The sequence below is a fragment of the Eurytemora carolleeae genome, unplaced genomic scaffold (genome assembly GCF_000591075.1).
Source record: "Eurytemora carolleeae unplaced genomic scaffold, Eaff_2.0 scaffold857, whole genome shotgun sequence".
Classification (NCBI taxonomy): Eukaryota; Metazoa; Arthropoda; class Copepoda; order Calanoida; family Temoridae; genus Eurytemora; species Eurytemora carolleeae.
In genome coordinates, this window is record NW_019397932.1 from 114,330 (window position 1) to 137,254 (window position 22,925).

The window sequence follows — 22,925 nt, forward strand, 5'->3', positions numbered from 1 at the left end:
TCTATCTGTCTATCTGTCTATCTGTCTATCTGTCTATCTGTCTATCCGTCTATCAGTCTATCTGTCTATCAGTCTATCTGTCTATCTGTCTAGCTGTCTAGCTGTCTATATTTCTATCTGTGTATCTGTATGTATGTCTATCTGTCTATATGTCTATCTGTCTATCTGTCTATCCATCTATATTTCTGTCTATCTGTCTATCTAGCCATCTATCCATCTACCTATCTTTCTATCTAATATCTATCTATCTGCCACACTTCAAGCATCCTTTGCATGTTAGTTTGGAATGTGTGCACACTTTGTTCTCAAAACCTCTTGGTTCCAACGCGCGTAATTTATCCAGGCTACCGCGCTTAGTCATCAAAACTACAGCGCTTATTCATCCAAGCTACCGCTATTATTCATCCAGGCTACCACGCTCATTCATTCAGACTTACACACAGCACCCTCATTCACCCTGGCTGCCACGCTCATTCATCCAAGCTACAGTGAGTATTCATCCAGGCTACCACACTAATTCATCCTAGCTACTACACTAATTCATCCAAGCTACAGTGATTAATCATCCTGGCTACCAACCTAATTCATCCAGGCTACCACACTCATTTATCCAGACTACAGCGCTTATTCATCCAAGCTATTGCGCTTATTCATCCTTGCTACCAACCTCATTCATCCATCCTACCACACTCATTCATCCATGCTCCCGAACTCATTCATCCAGGCTACCGAGCTCATTCAAGAAACCCACAGGAACTGATCAATCCTTTGATATTTCAAAATTTACCTGTTTGCTCTAGTACAATTCAAAGTATGAAATATCAAAGGTCAGCAATATCAGGTTGCAAAGGTTTATAAGGATCAGTAAATTAGAGTTTGAGGGAAATACTCAGTTCCTTGAAACGTTGTTATTGATAGCGTGTATTTATTTCCTTGCTCGGTTGGAACCCACTGCCCTAGTTGAGTTAAAGCAATTAATTATCCTAGTTTAGTGGGCCCTTAAACTGCCATATTGGGCCCTCAAGCGGACATAGAGCGACCATGTTAATATCCAAACCAACCCATTTGTAATTTGCCTTTCATCTGATCTGATAGATTACATAATCTAATATTTTTAACATCAACACTTTTCTTGAAACCAAATAATTTATCTTAAAACTTTAATCATTAATCTGTTCAAACATGACATGCAAAATTTTGACGTAATTCACAATGGTACAATCAAACCAGGGAATAGAAATAAAGGGAAGGGCAATGGCGCTGGTATGGCTTGAGAAAGCCCGTTGCACTGCTTTGCAGATGAGTTCTGTATTACACACGCAAACTCATTTGGTACAACACAACATGACGTTTCAGCCCCTGAATCAAACTTTTATCTAATTCATATTCATATCACAATTTCATCAGGAATCCGCAAGTAGTGATGGGCCTTCGGGATCGTTTTTTGTTTATATTTTCTTTCAATGTCAAAATTTAGCAAAGTATAAGAAAAGCAAGTAAATTTTAAATTGTTAAATTTAAATGTGTATTGTCTTTACACTATGTCCAAATTTGGACCCTGACAGAAGATAAATGTAAAAAATGACCGAAAAATGATACAAAACGATACAAAACGATACAAAACAATACAAAATGATAGAAAAACGATACAAAAACGATACAAAACGATACAAAACAATACAAAACGATAGAAAAACGATACAAAACAATACAAACGATACAAAACGATACAAAACGATGCAAAAACGATACAAAACGATACAAAACGATACAAAATGATACAAAACCGATACAAAACGATACAAAACGATACAAAACGATACAAAACGATACAAAACGATACAAAAACAATAAAAAAAGATACAAAAACGATACAAAAACGACACAAAATGATACAAAAATGATACAAAACGATACAAAAACGATACAAAACAATACAAAAACGATACAAAACGATACAAAAAAGAACGTGTTGTATCAATCGTTTTCAGACGTTTTCCATTTTTTTCAGATTAAAGATATTGCTTTAGTTCAATAAAAGCAAACTTCAACATAATACAGTTTTACAATCTTGGAAGTTTTATTATTTTTTTCTTCTAAAAAGTCCTTTTTGTAAAGAAACATCAACTGAAAATACTCAACTTCGAAAGTAAAAAAACATGAATATCTCATGCATTCTTAATCATACTAAGGTTGTTTGAGGTACCGTTGACAATCAAATATGCCTCTGTAAATTACGTGTACAGTCCTTTTTAGATGATGGATTAAAGTTAGTGAACAAGCTGAATTTTGAGTTTAATTTATCGGCAAGATTTGATATAATATTCTGATGACTGATGATTATCATCTTAATTACAGGATAAATACTAATTATCTTCCACACTGCTCTTAATCAGTGTCAATTTTCTTTTGCTAATTTGCTTTCGGGTCTTAATCCTAGCGTTGGTGGAGTTTTTGCAGTAATTATCAAATCTAATACAGGGGCTCTAAATAGTCGTTTAACAGATAAAAAAAATTAAAGGAAAGGACCAAAATGTTTGTATTTTTGTGTTTGTATTCTTAAAGTATTGTTAAAAAATGTACACAAAAATCGGAAATACATCATTTGTAAAGCATCTTACACTAAAGAAATTAGAAGTTTAAAGGGCTTGTAGTAGACGCAATTAAGAGATCCTCCATTTATAGAGTGTCATGTCTGATTTTCATACTTTATCACTCAGAGCTACAATAAGGAAGATAGAGTGGATTAGATGCCTTGAAAACAGAGCTAAAATAAGGAAGATAGAATGGATTAGCTGCCTGGAAAACAGAGCAACTATAAGGAAAATAGAGTGGATTAGCTGCCTGGAAAACAGAGCTAAAATAAGGAAGATAGAGTGGATTAGCTGCCTGGAAAACAGAGCTACTAAGGAAGATAGAGTGGATTAGCTGCCTGGAAAACAGAGCTACTATAAGGAAGATAGAGTGGATTAGCTGTCTGGAAAACAGAGCTACTATAAGGAAGATAGAGTGGATTAGATGCCTGGAAACCAGAGCTACAATAAGTAAGATAGAGTGGATTAGATGCCTGGAAAACAGAGCTACTATGAGGAAGATAGAGTGGATTAGATGCCTGGAAAACAGAGCTACAATATGGAAGATAGAGTGGATTAGCTGCCTGGAAAACAGAGCTACAATAAGGAGAATAGAGTGGATTAGATGCCTGGAAAACAGAGCTAAAATAAGGAAGATAGAGTGGATTAGCTGCCTGGAAAACAGAGCTACAATAAGGAAGATAGATTAGCTGCCTGGAAAACAGAGCTACAATAAGGAAGATAGAGTGGATTAGCTGCCTGGAAAACAGAGCTACAATAAGGAGGATAGAGTGGATTAGCTGCCTGGAAAACAGAGCTACAATATGGAAGATAGAGTGGATTAGTTGTCTGGAAAACAGAGCTACAATAAGTAAGATAGAGTGGATTAGCTGCCTGGAAAACAGAGCTACAATAAGGAAGATGGAGTGGATTAGCTGCCTGGAAAACAGAGTTACTATAAGGAAGATAGAGTGGATTAGATGCCTGGAAAACAGAGCTACAATAAGGAGAATAGAGTGGATTAGATGCCTGGAAAACAGAGCTACTATAAGGAAGATAGAGTGGATTAGCTGCCTGGAAAACAGAGCTACAATAAGGAAGATAGAGTGGATTAGCTGCCTGGAAAACAGAGCTACAATAAAGAAGATAGAGTAGATTATCTGCCTGGAAAACAGAGCTACTATAAGGAGGATAGAGTGGATTAGCTGCCTGGAAAAGTTCTGATTTCTGACACTTCTTCTCTTCCTCCTGGTGTATAAATCCTCAAGTCACTTTTTTAACGAGCATTGCACCAGAAATTTATCATTTTAGACAAAAAAACTTTCATTTTTTGGCCAGATGACGGTTTGAAGGATACTTTTGTAAATCCGACATTCCGTACTTTAATTGGAAATTGTATTATAAGACTCAATACAGTCCCTTTAACGCAATTAATGAACAGTTAAAAAATTACGCTCTGTACGATTTATTTGATTTAATCCTTCCCGTGCAGATTATGAATTTGTATTAAAATAATGAATACATATTTTAACATTGTCATATTTATAAAGTTGACATTTCTCAGTTGTCACTCACACGTGTCCCCGGGATATTCCTTGAATACAACAATGCATTTTAAACAGGGATGTATAGTGTACACAGTACACTTCACAGGGGTGTATAGTATACACAGTACATTTCACAGGGGTGTATAGTGTACACAGTACACTTTACAGGGGTGTATAGTGTACACAGTACACTTCACAGGGGTGTATAGCGCACACAGTACACTTTACAGGGGTGTATAGTGTACACAGTACACTTCGCAGGGGTGTATAGTGAACACAGTACACTTTACAGGGGTGCATAGTGTACACAGTACAGTATATTACACCTATTGAACACTGTACACTGTACAGGGGACCATACTGGACATTGTACATTGTGTGAAGTGGGTGTATAGCGTACACAGTGTACACTGTATTGGGGACTGTACACTGTACAAAGGAATATAGTGTACACTGTACAATGTACATAAAATGCTAAGCAATTTGTTATCTTACAACCGCTAAACAACAGTATGAAAAAATGTCTCCCTCCCTGATGCTATGTTTTACAATTGCCTACAGAAATTTAACGCCAAAAAACCGAGTCCCGGTTTTGTGAGGCAGAGCCAGTTTAGAATTGCAACTAGAGTTAAGTATGTATTAGAATATGAATGGTTAGTGGTAAATCAAGATTATAGAATAAGAATGTATAATACATGTTAACACATAGCATACATTACATTAAGGACACTTGAACCCTCCTCTTCCTACCCATAAACCTACACCAAACTAAACCCACCCCCCCTTTACAGTAGTTTCAAAGGGAAGTTTTTTTTTGCAAACTGATTATTATTATGTTTAGGATTTGTTAAATAGGACTTGTTAAATAGTAAAACGAATTCTTAATATCTAGATAAATAAATATATATATTTTCTATGATTTTAAATTTAAAATTAAAATTTTTCAATTTTTGAAAATTTGCGTGTTTATGAGAAAAATTAGGTTTAAATAAACCTAACCCTGTTTAGCTGAGACCCCCCCCCCCCCGTCCATATATTTCTGCAGACTCTGTTCAAAGAAGACATGTTTATAATCTGTTACTTCAGGCTTAACTTTATTAGCCACCATTCAATACATTTTAAAATCATTATCTGTCTCTACTCAGCATATTGTGGTTTTATTTATTACAGTGTTTTCTAAGATACGGCTTAAAGGGACTATAGACATTATTTCAAGTGGCCCTTTACCATAGAGTGCCATGTTCCATTAACAACAGTTCCTTTAAACTTTTGTCGACTTATTGACGGGCGAGAAATCCTTATTTTTCCCACTAAAAATTATGTTCAGTGTGAAGTTGTGAACGCCATTCAAATGAAAATTGAAATGAAGTTGCATTTTTAAATGGTACGGTTAGGCCGTTTCCACCGTAATTCCGTATTACGGTTTACGCACGGAAATGATCCGGAATTTTTTTCCATTTCCATTATGGAAAAGGTTTCGGAAATCCGGAATTCCTAAACGATTTCTGGAACGTTTTTTCCCGTAACGCCCGGAATATAAGTTCCGGATAATTTCGGTTTAAAGAAAAATCGTTCCGGAATTTTCCGGGAAGAGGTTGTAAATCGGACAATTCACTCTAAAAATGGAAAGCCAACTGAAATTACGTGTCAGGTTCCTTTAAGGACAACGTGTGAACGTTGTATACGAAACGATCTTTAACGGTCTCAGAAAGGGACAAAGATACAAAGATATCATGGATGTTTAGAACATTGAGGGGTTACTAATTACTCCATTAAAAACTAAATGAAATTCTGAATATCTAACTGGGAAAAGACGGCTTTGTTTTGAAATTGAATTAAAATTAAAAAATTCTAACTAGCAGAATTATCTTGGGTCTCAATTCTGATTAATTAGCTGAAGATTTTCCTGTTTTTTTATCATTATTTTCGAATACGTAATTCTAGATGTCGGACTCTATCCCAATACAAGTGATATTTTAATTTTGTAAAGAGATTTCACGATATTTTATTTTAATTTTTGAATTAAGAATCATCTTTCAAGATGCCGAAGATGTTTATTTGTTCCTTGCATTTTTCAAACATAAAATGATAATGACAGAACAAAAAACAAAATGGCGGAACTGAAAAACAAAATTGCGTAGATAATTTATGATTTCACTCACCGAGAAAAGTTTCTGCTTAGTGTACCAGACGTCTTCCTCAAACCTTAACAAAACAATTTCGAAATAAAAAACAATAATTTTACTGTTTCAAAGTCTTTGCGAGTATTTTATAAAGAAACCTATTTTTAGTATGCGTGTTCTAGCTGAAATGGCGCTAACAGATTCAGAAAACAAGGGTTGAATTTAACAAGGGTTTAATTAAACAAGAGTTTAATTGTTCAAGACAAGTTTTGTTACATTTTCACAGGATGTCAAAGAGTTTAGAAGTTAAATGAGAAACATTAATTTGAAGTCACGCAGTGGTAGAATTTTAAGAACAGATGTAGGCTTCATTTTTTATAAGTTAAGATCAAATCAAATAATAAATATATTGTTATTATAAGATAAATTGATATTGATGGAGGATAATTGATATTATCGGAGGATAACTGATACTGACGGAGGATATTTGATATTATCGGAGGATAACTGATACTGACGGAGGATATTTGATATTATCGGAGGATAACTGATACTGGCGGAGGATAAATTGATACTATCGGAGGGTAATTGATACTGGCGGAGGGCAATTGATACTGACGGAGGAAAATTGATACTGGCGGAGGATAATTGATACTGGAGGAGGGTAACTGATACTGGCGGAGAATAATTGATATTGACGGAGGGTAATTGATACTGGCGGAGGGTAATTGATACTGGCGGAGGGTAATTGATACTGTCAGAGACAACTGAAAGTGGGTCAAAACGAAGATTTAGTTTCTTACAGGAAAAAGTAGTCATTCAGGTTTTAAAGATCAAATCAAATAATAAATATATTGTTATGATAAGATAAGATACTGACGGAGGATAATTGATACTATCAGAGGGTAATTGATACTGACAGAGGATAACTAATAATGTCGGAGGGTAATTGATGCTGGTGGAGGGCAATTGATACTGACAGAGGATAATTGATACAGTCGGAGGGTACTTTAAACTAACGGAGGGCAGTTGATACTGACAGAGGATAATTGATACTGACGGAGGGTACTTGAAACTAGCGGAGGGCAATCGATACTGACAGAGGATAAGATACTATCGGAGGAGAATTGATTCTATCGGAGGTATACTGGCGGAGGATAATTGACACTAGCGGAGGATAATCAATACGCTTGGAGGATAATCAATGATTTGTTCGGGCGGAGGATAATTGACAGTGGCGGAGGATAAATTATACGGGCGGAGGAAAGCTTGAAATAAAAAATAAATAATGTAAAAAAATACAGATATAAGTTGAATTATATAAATGGCGAATATTATAATCACCTGGCGGAGAACAGATTCCCTCGCGGCGGATCATCATCAAGAGTTAAATCGTCTCGGGATCGGGACAATATCTTTCTCCTCGACACCATCTAGATAGATAGATAGATAGATAGATAGATAGATAGATAGATAGATAGATAGATAGATAGATAGATAGATAGATAGATAGATAGATAGATAGATAGATAGATAGATAGATAGATAGATAGATAGATAGATAGATAGATAGATAGATAGATAGATAGATAGATAGATAGATAGATAGATAGATAGATAGATAGATAGATAGATAGATAGATAGATAGATAGATAGATAGATAGATAGATAGATAGATAGATAGATAGATAGATAGATAGATAGATAGATAGATAGATAGATAGATAGATAGATAGATAGATAGATAGATAGATAGATAGATAGATAGATAGATAGATAGATAGATAGATAGATAGATAGATAGATAGATAGATAGATAGATAGATAGATAGATAGATAGATAGATAGATAGATAGATAGATAGATAGATAGATAGATAGATAGATAGATAGATAGATAGATAGATAGATAGATAGATAGATAGATAGATAGATAGATAGATAGATAGATAGATAGATAGATAGATAGATAGATAGATAGATAGATAGATAGATNAAATACAGGGTGACCCACAGCTAATTGAGACTCTAATGACGACCATGAAATAAAATATGTTCCGTCGTTTTTTGTGGGAACCTCTGTATTCGAAAACATGTACAGTAAACTGCCATGCATCAAGACCGTGAATTACAATTTTGAGTTGAATGACAGAATAAAGAAGGGGTTGAATGGTAGTAGGGTAAAGGTTAATGTTAAAGCATTAGCTAGGTCGTCACCTAACCTGTACAAATATATACAATTAGTCCTTAAACCAGCATTTTAACAGAGCTAAGTTCTCTAAACAAATTAACAGAGATAAAAGATATCTTTCCAATCAAATATTAAAATAGACATATAATCCAAACCCTGCACTTTAAAATTCTCCAGTTCCTCCAGTTCCTCAAATTCCTCCAGTTTCTCCAGTTCCTCAAGTTCCTCCAGTTTCTCCAGTTTCTCCAGTTCCTCAAGTTCCTCCAGTTTCTCCAGTTTCTCCAGTTCCTCAAGTTCCTCCAGTTTCTCCAGTTCCTCCAGTTCCTCCAGTTTTCTGCAGTTCCTCCAGTTCCTACAGTTCCTTCAGTTTTTCTGTAGTTCCTCCAATTCCTCCAGTTCCTCCAGTTCCTCCAGTTCCTCCAGTTCCTCCAGTTCCTCCAGTTCCTCCAGTTCCTCCAGTTCCTCCAGTTTTTCTGAAGTTCCTCCAATTCCTCCAGTTCCTCCAGTTCCTCCAGTTCCTCCAGTTCCTCCAGTTCCTCCAGTTCCTNTGTGTAATTAAGAAAAACTTAAAATGTGCAAATTTTATTTTCACGGACTGTATGAAAATAACTTGCAAAAACTTTCTTTGAAAAACTTTTGCAATCCGTTTCTTTATTCTTCACAAAAAGCTAAAAATTATCAAAATCTGACAACTGAAAGTGGGTCAAAACAAAGATTTAGTTTGTTACAGGAAAAAGTAGTCATTCAGGCAGTGTGCCGGAGGACTTAGGTAGTTAGTATAAAAGCCAGGTTTTAGACCTAATGGGAGGGCTATGGATATTTAGGAAAAGTCATAAAATTTCAAATGCCTCAAACCAATACTTTTTGTTATTGTATCATAAAGAAATTTTTTTTTAAAAACCTGCAAAATTAATCAAGGTCTTGATGCTTGCTGCGACATTTCCATAATTTTAAATAATTCCGCGAATTTTTAAAATTCTCTTTCCCGCATTTTTCTTCTAAATTGCACAACAAAGGGTTAACGGAGTTTTTCTTGAAAAATCTCGGATTGAAGGTTAGCGGCTAGAGATTAACTTTGGATTTACCAGTCTTGGCATTTACAGTGAATTTATGCAATTTTTCTCAGCGATTATGTCCGTATTTTGCAAGATCAAGAACTGCAATTGTTTCAATGCAATTTTTCTACATTTTGTATTATTTCAGCGTTTTGTGGGGAAAATTGACAAAAGTGGAGAATTACAGGGATGGACAAGAAAAATCAACAGATTCAGCAGGTTATCCAGAGTCCGAGAATGCATTTTTGTTTCTGTTAAATTAATCTTCATCTGTTTAAAACATCCTGTCATAATTAACCTCCTGCCTGGGTTTTTGTAAAATGTTACCACGCAGCCCCGATGCAAGAATATTGTCTTTAAATGTGCAAACTCCGACGCTTGTCGCTTGAGGAGCACAAAAACTGCATATTTTGGTGCGCGCGTTATCATAGAGCGCGCAACAAATGATACCCATCAGTGTTTTCAAACAAAAACTCAATTAGTCATATCTACAGATCTATGAGAACAAAAAGCACATATTTTAACTCTAGACAGATCTTTCTCCCAAAAATATGGTCTTTTCTTGGTTTACGATCTTTTTCTTTATCATTTTTTTTACCAAATTCTTTCTCTGAACAATATTATCAGGAAAAAACCAGAGAGAAACTTTCATGCACAACCTTGGTGTTTTTCTATTTTTATAAAACAAAATCGCATAATTTCGAATTGTTTTAGTTTTTGCCCTGAATATNACTGTGCGTTTTATATAAAATCTTTTTCTCAAAACTTACAGAGCTGTTATGCTCATTAAAAAATCCTTCGGGTCTATTAAGTGTATCTATTACATTTTTATTGTTCATTTCAAATTTGTTCTTATAATATGAATATAAGAGCATTATTATTTCTATCGGATGTTTCTGTACAGATTGGTTCATATGACCGATCTTAGCTTTTTCACCTTTAATTTCAAGCGACCTTTACACATCTACATTTATCTCCGAAAAAATAATATTTATATTTTATCAAATCCATCAATCAATTAATCAATCAATATTCAACCCTGTGGGATGTCTCTACAAATCTATTTAGCCTAAAGGAAAGATTTGAAAAATCATTTAAATCCTGAAGAATTCTAGAATCTATTTTTCAAACCTCCCATCTTCTAGTCCCCTTAATGATGCCCCTGAATAAAAATATTCAAAACATTTTTAAAGAAGTATTGTTTTAGTTTATACCATTTTTAGCCATTTTTGTGCATTTTCGGCAAAATTATTTAAACTTTGAGAATTGACATGTTGTTGATATCAAACAAGTTTTAGACTTGTCATAAATGAAATATTAACGAATAATGAAAATAATAATGATAACAGACGATTAAAAAACGCATTCATACCCAATTCCATATTAGTAATAATACAAATATACAGTAATAGAACTGAATAAAAATAAAGTTATAAATGACCGAAGATTAAATGATTCATGTCTAGATGGATTGATGATATCAATTCAATATGGTTTATCAGTGATATTAATAACATAATAAAATCTGAAATATTCAATTTATTATCACAGACATAAAAGTAAACACACACTCAACTTTGGTCTTACAAGGTGAATTTTAATTTAAAGGGACTGTAAACGATATTTCAAGTGATCCTCCGTTTGAGGAGTGGTTAATGCCAGCATGATTCACAATGAGGCAATATTAAAACTGCTTCTGTGATAAATATTTCCCCGTTTTTTATTAATTCTAAAATATTTCATTACTATCACTGGAGCCTATTTTTCAGAGAAAAAATAATAAAAAATAATCATTTTGTTAGATAGAAAAATGAGGATATATCATTAATCCTTGCTAAAATAAAGGTTTAAAGGGTACTGATGTGAATTGGATATGCTACTGTATAAATGGGGTGTTACAGGAAATTACGTCTACAGTCCCATTAAACGAACATTCCATTTCCATAATAAGATGTTTTCAGACTGACATTTGTAATTTGGAGAGGTTGGTTGGGTTCAGACAGATTGGTTTAAACTTTTTTCTTTGGTTTGGGTTGGAAATAAAAATGGCCTAAATTATGTAATTTTAGCATTTTTGGCAAAGTAACTCTTTTCATTTGTAAATTAATTTGAAGAAAGAAAGAATGAGCAATTACTGATATAATTGAGATGGATCATTTCAGGATCTCTTGCTAGATGTTTGAGTGACGAGAAATAATTAAGGTTAAATTCCTTGGATATGGGGGAAGCTTAATCTTGAGAAATTTTTCGTCTTTCAAAAGTTTACGGCTCAGTTTTTTTTACATTTTTAAAAAAGTTTTTCAAGTAAAAAATTTGAAATATCAATATAAAACGGTGTCCAATTTGTTTCCAAGAATCATGCTTGTAACTTAATTGTTTCAATTTTTCATCAAATATTTTGCAAAGTTTGAATGAAATGTCAAGCTGAGAGCTCCACTTGAAGCCAACTCAATCCAACTCCATCTAGTGGTGACATTTTTGAGATCATGATGATTACCGCATTTATACATGTTTACGTGCGCGCACGCCCTGCCATGGTTGAAGTGAAGTGTGCCAGTGAGGTTGGACTTGGAGAATAATTTTTTTTATCATATTTAAATCAAGACATAAATATCAAGAGATAAATATCAAGAGATAAATATTAAGAGATAAATATTAAGAGATAAATATTAAGAGATAAATATTAAAAGATAAATATTAAGAGATAAATATCAAGAGATAAATATTAAGAGATAAATATTAAGAGATAAGTATTAAGAGATAAATATCAAGATATTAATATCAAAAGATAAATATCATGAGATAAATATCAAGAGATAAATATTAAGAGAAAAATATTAAGAGATAAATATTAAGAGATAAATATCAAGAGATAAATATTAAGAGATAAATATCAAGAGATAAATAATAAGAGAAAAATATTAAGAGATAAATATTAAGAGATAAATATCAAGAGATAAATATTAAGAGATAAATATCAAGAGATACATATTAAGAGATATATATCAAAAGATAAATAGCGAAAGATAAATATCAAGAGATTAATATCAAGAGATAAATATCAAGATAAATATTAAGAGATATATATCAAAAGATAAATAGCAAAAGATAAATATCAAGAGATTAATTTCAAGAGATACTAAAAAACTCAAACATTATGGAGCATCTCAAAACATGTACGATGAAAACCAGAAAACTGTGAAATAAATATCGTTTTTGTTCAATCGCTAGAGAGTTGTAATTAGCAATGTTGCAACTGGTATATTTTTTTACTTTTTAGAAACGTTAAAATTACCAAATTTTTACTAACATTTCACAATAAAAAGAAACAAGATGAGAACATTCTGTTATGTTTCCCTCTGTAAATTTATATAAATTGATTGCGTAGGCTTTATCAATCTTTTCAAAGAATTTAGTTTAGATTTTACCATAGAGAATAGAATATATAGAGAGGAATTTACTAGAAAAAAGCGTAAAACGGCCATTTTATTGTACTGTTTCCATACTGCAGGTGTACTTCACATATTTATGCTATATAACCTGTTGGGCCCTGGAATATCATTTTATAGAAAATCTAAAATTATTGTTAAAAGAAAACCAAATTATGAAATGGGCTGGTTTCATAACTGACCAATGATCATTTCACATAGACTCTATGCCTTCCACTTTACAAACAATGATTTTCCGTCATAACTATAACTCAAATGATGTTTTTATTCACCTAATTCATTATATAGTTTATTTAACAGCTTAAAAAATTTCGAAATTGAAATGAATAATCTAGGGAACATACTGTATTAATGTACTCTACTGCATATAATTTGTGAACATTTACATGATTTGTACACTTTAAACTCCCTTTCAGGCTGAAAGGGACTGAAAAAAATTCATACCGAGAGATTCTTTTAATTCCTCTCTATATATTCTATTCTCTATGGATTTTACACATTAAACTAAATATTTAATGGTCATCTTTGATGCCTAAACAAATTATAGATTTTTTAAAATTTTGCTGCTTGTAAGTTGCCTGTCAAATTTACGTAGATACTTGTTTTGCATCCCATTAGATTTTTTTAAAGAGACTACGCAAGTGTACAGGACAATTAAAGTTTAGATTTTTAAACAATAAGATTTCATTGTTTGAAAATGTTTATATACTCCTAAGGTGCCTACTATGGTAAACATTTGAGAGAATATTGCGGTCAGCGGTAGATGTCACTTGTCTCAATACATATATAATTTACTTCTATCAATACTAAATATATTCAATACACAATCATATATCGGGGAAGGTCGGCTTCATGCATGCTCCAATAGTAAGCAGAATGCAGTATTATGATGCATACTTAAAGCATGCTCTAATAGTAAGCAGAATGCAGTACTATGATACATACTTAAAGCATGCTCCAAAAATAAGCAGAATGCAGTATTATGATGCATACTTATAAGCATACTTCAATAGTATGCTTAATGCATCAATTTGTTCATATTTAATGCTAGTTCTATAATAGCAAGCAGAATAATGATACATAATTTAACGTTTCCTCTAATAGTAAGCAGAATGTATGCTACACATTTTAGGCCTGCTCTAAAACCAAGCAGAGTGCATCATCATAATGATATTGGCAGTTTACCAAGCATTAGGCATTGTTGAATAATGCACCTAACGCAAGCAGCATGTATCATCACTATTTGAAGCATGCTCCAATAGCAAGCAAATTGCGGAAGCATGATACATATTTGATTATTTGAAGCATACTTTAAAACCAAGCAGAATCCATCATGCCATATATTTGAAGCTTGCTTCAATATAATGCAGATTGCATGGTACATAGTTTAAGCATGCTCCGACAGAATGCAGTATCATGATACATAGTTTACGTATGCTCCGATAGAATGCAGCATCATAGTACATAGTTTAAGTATGCTCCGATAGAAGGCAGTATCAATGTACATAGTTCTAAGCATGCTCCGACAGAATGCAGTGTCATGGTACATAGTTTAAGCATGCTCCGATGGAATGCAGTATCATGATACATAGTTTACGTATGCTCCGATAGAATACAGTATCATGGTACATGGTTTAAGCATGCCTGGGAAACCTGGGTCTGTAGCAAATATAGATTAGAGGCTCATATAGTAAATTACGTTGTAGATTGTCCATATAGCTAAATGTGTCCATTAGTAAATACGTAATTCAAGTATTGCGATTAACCCATTCAATGTACATACGTAAGTTGCGAGCTTCTGATTGATATCGATAGCTAACGAGATCGCGCCCAGTGGTAGTGGCGTAGATAGATCACGGATTGTATTCATGTGGTTCCCTGTTTTGATAAACAGGTTGAGGATCCTGCCTTTTGATTTGGCATCGATAGTTACGAGATTGCATCCGTGTGTTGACATGGATAGTCAAGATAATCTGAGTTGAATATGGATAGTTACGTTCCCAGAAACTATTATGGAGTAGGCATTTACTACAGGTCTGCCCTACCGCAGTTTCTGTGTTGAAGCATAGTATTAATGTATCTCATTACTTTAGTATTATTCTTTTAAACACTCATAAACATTTCTTTTTGTTTTACACCGTAAATACAGAGGTCGCATATTAGCAAGGCAATTATTTTTTTAATACCGCATTCTTAACAATTTTTCCTGTTCACGCCCATTTCTATTTCTATCTCCCCCCCCCCTTACAAATTTTACAAAACTTCTTTTAGCTCTAATAGGATAAAGTACTTTTAGCTCTAATAGGATAAAGTACTTTTAGCTCTAATAGGATAAAGTACTTTTAGCTCTAATGGGATAAAGTACTTTTAGCTCTAATAGGATAAAGTACTTTTAGCTCTAATAGGATAAAGTACTTTTAGCTCTAATAGGATAAAGTACTTTTAGCTCTAATAGGATAAAGTACTTTTAGCTCTAATAGGATAAAGTACTTTTAGCTCTAATAGGATAAAGTACTTTTAGCTCTAATAGGATAAAGTACTTTTAGCTCTAATAGGATAAAGTACTTTTAGCTCTAATAGGATAAAGTACTTTTAGCTCTAATAGGATAAAGTACTTTTAGCTCTAATAGGATAAAGTACTTTTAGCTCTAATAGGATAAAGTACTTTTAGCTCTAATAGGATAAAGTACTTTTAGCTCTAATAGGATAAAGTACTTTTAGCTCTAATAGGATAAAGTACTTTTAGCTCTAATAGGATAAAGTACTTTTAGCTCTAATAGGATAAAGTACTTTTAGCTCTAATAGGATAAAGTACTTTTAGCTCTAATAGGATAAAGTACTTTTAGCTCTAATAGGATAAAGTACTTTTAGCTCTAATAGGATAAAGTACTTTTAGCNATATATCTTTATATCTATCTATCTATCTATCTATCTACCTATCTTTTATAATATAAAAATTAAAAATCTAATTAATTTTGAGTAGAATTACTGAGATTGTTCATGTATCAAGATGTTTAAAGCAATTGTAAACATAATTTAAGTGACTCAAAGATAATAAAATAGCTTACGTTGTGGTTTCCTTTAATACAAGGATAAATAAGATAGCTTACGTTGTGGTTTCTCTTTAAAAGCTACTCTTGGATTTATGTTCCAGAGAAAAAAGTTGTCAGATAGAAACCTTCTTTTTTCATTGTTACTCAGATAGAGGTAATACGTTTACAGGGTACCGTTGTAAATTTAAAATGCAACACTAAATAAATGAAAAGTAACTTGACGTTTTTTAACAGTTCCTTTCATGAAATTACAAGAACGTTAGTTTTTTTTTATTTACCGTTCTTATTTCTCGTGCCCAGCCCTAGTTTAAACCGGGGAAAAAACGGAAAACAAACAGAGTTGATTGATTGATAGGTTTTTGGTAAGACGGATCGTTTTAGGGGGATTATAATACATCTTTTCAAAATGTTTTATAAAGTCATTTTCAAGGAACTCTTAAAAGATTATAATTTTTAAATAACTCAGACATGCATACAAACAATTTTACATACATAGAAACTATAAAGATTGACTATATTTTTATACTTATTTTCTAAACTTTAGACAATAATTTAGTCTTGTATTGAGTTCTGATCTCATTAAATAATTATCCTGTCATTCAGATTTAATAGTTTAATCTCGGATTTTACAGTTATTCAAATTCATTTATTTCAACCAAATTATTTTAACCAAATTTATACATTTACAATTTTTATGATTGTGGATGAATTCTCCGTGTTTTAAAACTACAAATATCGAACAAACAAGAAATATTATTAATAAGGAACTCTTATACACATAATGTAACTGGGTTTCCTAAATTGTTTCAGTAGCATAATCCCGCAAATCTCTTTCATAGAGAAAAACAAGATAAAAAAATAAAATGTCCTATAATCCTTCCTTGATCAGAAAAAAAAATTGAAGTGCTCCATTGTTAATAGAATATGGCACTCTAAAAATGAAAGTTCACTTGCAATTACGCAGACGTAAACCTTCTATTATGGAGAACATTTTCATCTTAAAAACGGTAGGATGGTTACAATCACTTTTTTCGAAAAATCAAAATTTACTTGGTCTTTGGAACCATTGATAAAGTAAAATTCACTTGAATAATCACTACTTCAATTTTGACCTTTTTCCGTTTTCTTCATTATTCTAGCATATTTGTAGAATGTAAAACTATACATAACGCTTGTGCGAATCAGACAAAAATTACGTCTATAGTATCTTTAATGATACATTTCTGTTACAAATACTAATAAATCCTATCTTGATTTCGGTGTTAACATGTTTGAAAGACAAATATACAGATATACAGACCTTTTTAAGCTAAATTGAAGATTTCATCATACACCAAAAATATAAAAAAGTAGACTTTTATTTAATTTCATATTTTAATCTTTATTATTCAAAATTACACATTATTGATCAAAGTTTAAAGGAACTGTCATTGTAATTTGAAGTAACATTCCATTTATTTAATATGACCACTGCACCAAGGTGGAAAATATTTCCTCTTTTTTCCTAAAATTTTCCTCTGAAGTAGAAATGCGCAAGTCGTTTCTATTGAGAAACCCCAATTAAAAAAGTTTAATTTTCAAGATGATGTGATGGATATGTCAAGGGTATCGTTATAAATCGGTTTAATCGAAAGTTATTTTACAGTTACTATCTAAAGGGTTTTGTTCACTAATTAGAACAACATTAAATATTTTAAGTATTTCCGGAAAAATGATTTTTTAACTGTTTCCGGAAAAAAACATGTTTACATGGTGACTGAGTTTTATGTGTAGAAATGTTGACAGTTTGATAAACGTATACGCACAACTCACAAGGACAGGATTCAGAGAAATTTATTTTACAAAAATTAACTTTTAAAACCTTTTTATTTGAAAATTAGTAAATATCTAATGACATTTTAGCAACCTCCTTGAGTAAATAAATTTTACTTTGAACATTAAATATCAGTTTCAAATATTTAAGGTTTATAATCTCTAGTCAAAGGAATCTTTGGCACAAACTCTGATTTTCTAATCCTTACATTGTCCCAACCAAATGTCGTGGACCTTAGATATTTCAAACTGTGAATTTTGTTAGCTCAACAAATCTAAGTTTGAAATATTAAATGTTTACATGATCAAAGGCCAAATTTAAAGAATTTGAGCCGCGGCTTAAATCTGCCAAAACCCGGTTTAAAATTAAGCGCCGGCTAAAATCTTGAAACATTTGATACAATTTTAAGTGGAACCATCCATATTTAAGCTGCGGCTTAAATTTTAACCGCCGCTCAGATTCTTTAAATTCGGCCACAGGTCGCTCAGATATTGGGAATCGAAAACTTAAGTTTGTGGCAAAAACTCAATTCAGAGATTAGAAAAATCGAATTTGTTCCAATAAGACCAAAACAAACCGTAATTTTAGTGCATAACTTGAACCTAGCTTATTCTAGACACTGCAAGCAGCAAACTAGACATAAAAGGTTAAATTTATGCGATATTAGTGGTACAACTTTATGACCTTGTACCTCATCTAGTTACGCACAAGAATGAGAAATACTAATTAATTTGGTTACAGATAAGATATTCAAAACATATAAGTTTTTCTTAATAGATCTTTATAAATAAGAGAAATTAGCATTTAATACACATGAGACTTTAATCTAACGAGCAATTTACATTAGTTTTACAAGATAGATAGATAGAGTACACTTTCTGGGTGCCCCCCCCCCCCTCCACTACAATGCATTGCATGACCAAGAGCTATCATTTCCACGCATTCTGCAGTAGTGTAAGGGAAGGGCTGAATCTAAAACCCTATTTCCAGTAGATGGTAAAATTCGCAAAATTGGCTAGCTAGGAATCTACCAAAAGGAGAATGTTTGCAAAACGTTTTGAGAAGATAATGATGATTGTTCAAAGCACTAGGCCTCATAATACAAAGGCTAAATTTACGTTGGGAAAAATCCCCTTTTAAAATGGGTATTTAGGCACGTATCGAATAGGTTTTAGGATAATATTTAAACAACATGTGTCATAAAATTTAAAGAAAAATTTGTGGCTAAATTAGGCAGTGTTCCAGTCATATAAAGTACAGAAAATGTTTAATATACAAATACAATAAAACGAAACTGTCAGTTTTGCAATTTTCGAAAAATAAAACCAATCAAAAAGACAAAAAGTAATATGTTGCAAATTAGCAAAAGGCCGCCGGTATGAATTACTATTTTTTCCATTGTTACAAAAATACTTCCGGAATTTGTATATATTATAAGGGCCAAATAAATAAATTTTAAAGTAAAAAAAATCAAAAAAAAATTTTAAAAAAACTTTTGATGTCCAATTTTCATTTTTTTTCTCCTAAAACATCTAAAATAATTCTGACACAAATACGTCCCTGTCATACCAGTGTGTAAGCAGCGTTTTAACAGCACACAACTTTTTGGCTTTTAGGAGTTTTCTCAAAAATCTGAGAAGTTCAACAAAGGAACTTTGCCACAAACTCAAAATTTCTAATCCCTACATCTTTGAAACCTGCCGTTATAAACCTTTAATATTTCAAACTTAGCCATTTGATGTAATAGAATTCATAGTTTAAAATATCTAAGTTCTACACCAACGTGTTGCAAAGCTATAGATATCAGTAAAGTATTGTTAGACGCCTTAAAAAAGAAAAAAAATATCCAAAATGTTCACCCTTAGGACTTTGAGAGAAAGAGGTATTTTAAACCCTTCACAAAAATAAGGGAGTTAAAAACCTTGCAGTATAGGGGGGGGGGGTAAAACCCGTACCTATAAAGAAGGCGTTTAAACCCCTGCAAAAAAAGGGGGTTAAAAGCCTTCTACAATAACTAAGGATTTAAAAAAAACCCTGCCGAGAAACGGGGGTTTAGAGCAAATAACAACAAATAAGCAGTTAAAAACTCCTACCGAGAAAAGAGGGTTTAAACCCGCTAAATTTATAAAGGAGTTAAAACCCTCTGCAGAGAAAAGGGGTTTAAATCCTGCTACACTTATAAAGGAGTTAAAAAACCCCTGAATAGAGAAAAGGGGATTTAAACCCTGCTACACTTATCAAGGAATTCAAAACCCTCTGCCGAGAAATGCGGGTTTAGACTCTGCTACAATTATAAAGAGTTAAAAACCCTCTGCCGAGAAAACTGGGTTTAAACCCTGCTACAATTATAAAGGAGTTCAAAACCCCCTGCCGAGAAAAGAGGGTTTAAACCTTGCTACAATTGTAAAGAGTTAAAAACCCTCTGCCGAGAAAAGTGGGTTTAAACCCTGCTCAAATTATAAAGGAGTTGAAAACCCCCTGCCGAGAAAAGTGGGTTTAAACCCTGCTCAAATTATAAAGGAGTTAAAAACCTCCTGCAGAGAAAAATGGGTTAAAAACACCTTGACCAGTTCCAGGGTAGTTTAATAAGTAGTTTTCAAATATCACATGCAATACTGGCAGGTAACTCAATTTAACCCTTATGTGCCCTGGAGGAGGGGGTTGGGTACAGGGGAGGCATAGCTCACCCTTAGAAAAAAGTCTAAATTAATAGGACCTCAGATGTAGTTTCCAGTTGTCGTGGTGTGTACGATTCACATCAGTAGCCTTTAAATCTTTGAATGATAAAAGATAACAACTGTTTATATTTTCTCTATACGATTGTAATTGTTAAACACTTTGTTTGCAAGCTGGCTTAAAAGAACGGAGTTTTTTTTCATAAACTCTGATTCTCTAATTCATATATCTTTGTAACCAAATATCGTAGACATTTCATATTTCAAACTATGAATTTTGTTAGTTCAAATAATAGAAGTTTGAAAATCAGAGGTCCAGGTTGCAGATATATAGGGATTATAAAATTTGAGTTTGTGGCAAAAACTCAGCTTCCTGAAAGCAAAGTTAGTATTTACTTCCTAGAAGTCGCAGAAAATAAATATTTTCACTTTTCAGTTAGATTTTGTAAAAACCGCGTTGAACATTTGATGCAATTTTTAACATATTCTTAAATAATAAATATAATAAATTGATTTACATCAACCAATTACTACTCTTTCTGTAATGCTGTTACAATAAAGTTTTTATAGTTTAGAGCAGCTCATATCGCTCATTATAACTTGATTGATGAAGTCTCCACGGTTTAAAAAGACTGTCGTTGTTATTTCAAGTGACCCTCCATTTTATGAGGCCCACATGGATTCAGTCTGTTTATAAAAAGCCGCATTAATTTTTAAGACAGGGTCGACTTTGAAGTGTTGCAACACCTTGGGCTTTGATTTTACAACTCTAACTCACAAATGCTTTTCTCTAGTCCTTTACATGTACATTTTAGCACCGAAAAGTACTTGCTGTTAGCATTGGTTTTAAGGAAGAAATTGGAAAAATTCGCATCAATTTTTGCTTTACAGCTTGCAACCTTTAAATCACAGTGGAGGGCGATGTCGGTTCACAGCGGTACCCTTCAAAGTTTTATTTAATCAATGAAATATATCGTTGTTTTTCCAGCTTCAAAGTTTTCTATTCTCACAACTTCCTTCGATGTTTCTGTAACAAGAAATCAGCAAATCACGTTTTTAAGAACCTATAATTGGAAATTAATAAATTTTTTAAGGGTACCGTTGTGTATTGAACATATCGTTACCAATATATGAAGGTTTAATTGTAATTATTGCTGCAGTTCTTTTAAAACGGATCATTTACGAATGAAAAAATGATGGTAGGGTTAATGAAAGAGGGGGGGATAATCTAAATGAAGGCTGGGGAGGGGGGCAAAGATCAAGAAACCCGAACCAAAATAATTACATCCATTTAATTAAAAACTGAACCATATTAATGAATTCTAAATCACGCTCTCAATCAAAGCTAGTATCTTCCGATAATCTTAATTAGGCCTAGTTATGGAAAACAAGCCTCATTTATATGCATTGAATTTTATTACTAATAATTAAACCTATTGTATTAATCATATATATCTATACAATCTTAATAAAAATACAATTACGCAGAACAATGAAATAATACAAAATAGGTAACAATGTAATATTAAACAATTAAATAAATTATGCAATTAATGTTTATAGATACAAACACTTATAAAAATGAATGTCAATGCAGTTACTTCAAACAATTCAGAAGCCAAGTAAAAAAGCTTGATATAATAGATTAGACCCCTCTTGAACTTAATGTGGAAAATATGCACCACGTTATGTTATATTTACAAATGAAAAACTAAATAAATTTATGTTTGGATTTGACCAATGAGAGATCGAGAAAACTCCCCGCGATGAAAGAATGCGTTGAAATCATTTCGATTAATCAAAAGTTTTCAGTTCCGGTTATTTGAACTAATTCAATAGATTCAACTTATTTTTACACCCTCAATCCTTATTAGATTTGCATCCGTAATCCTATACTTCTGGTCCCCCCCCCCCCCTTTTATCCCCATCTAAACCCCCCCCCCTGCTGGGTTGGATTGCCTATATACCTTGTAATCATGTGTAGGTATTCAATACAGAGATCTAACTGCCTCAGGCCGGATCAAAGCGTTTAATTAATAATTTGTAAATTAATTAATTAAAATCAATTTTGATTCACACATGGGGAGTGATAATTTACTATTAAAATTAATTATTTTAAAAACTACTTCTCTAGGAATAAATTTGTTCACGGGGTAAGATTTAATAATTCCATTTGCATAAATCTCCAAAAATGAATGTTTATCTTGATCAAATGAGAGTGAATATAATATTCATGTTCATAAATTCACATTAATATAATAAATTCCACGAAGTTTGAGAATGAGCGCACGAACCAAACCTAAATTGAGATCAGATCCCAAGCCAAGAATGTCACATAATACACCCCCCCTTCAAGCCCCCCCCCCCATTCCTCACTTCCAAGTACTATTTTTGTACATGTTAGCTGCCAACTGATCTTATAACGTTTTGTTGACACACGTATCAT

At 32.7% G+C, this 22,925-nt stretch overlaps 1 protein-coding gene across 1 annotated transcript in view; it reads right to left on the reverse strand.

Moving 5' to 3' along the window:
* The window catches only part of LOC111716358 (uncharacterized), a 36,387-nt gene that overhangs the window by 13,233 nt on the left and 229 nt on the right, over positions 1–22,925 (reverse strand). Inside the window, exons 2-3 of the mRNA XM_023491795.1 lie at positions 7,588–7,676; positions 6,283–6,325 (exon numbers count right to left, since the gene is read on the reverse strand). Coding sequence (XP_023347563.1) covers positions 6,283–6,325; positions 7,588–7,676 — 132 coding nt within the window. The remainder of the gene's footprint in view (positions 1–6,282; positions 6,326–7,587; positions 7,677–22,925) is intronic.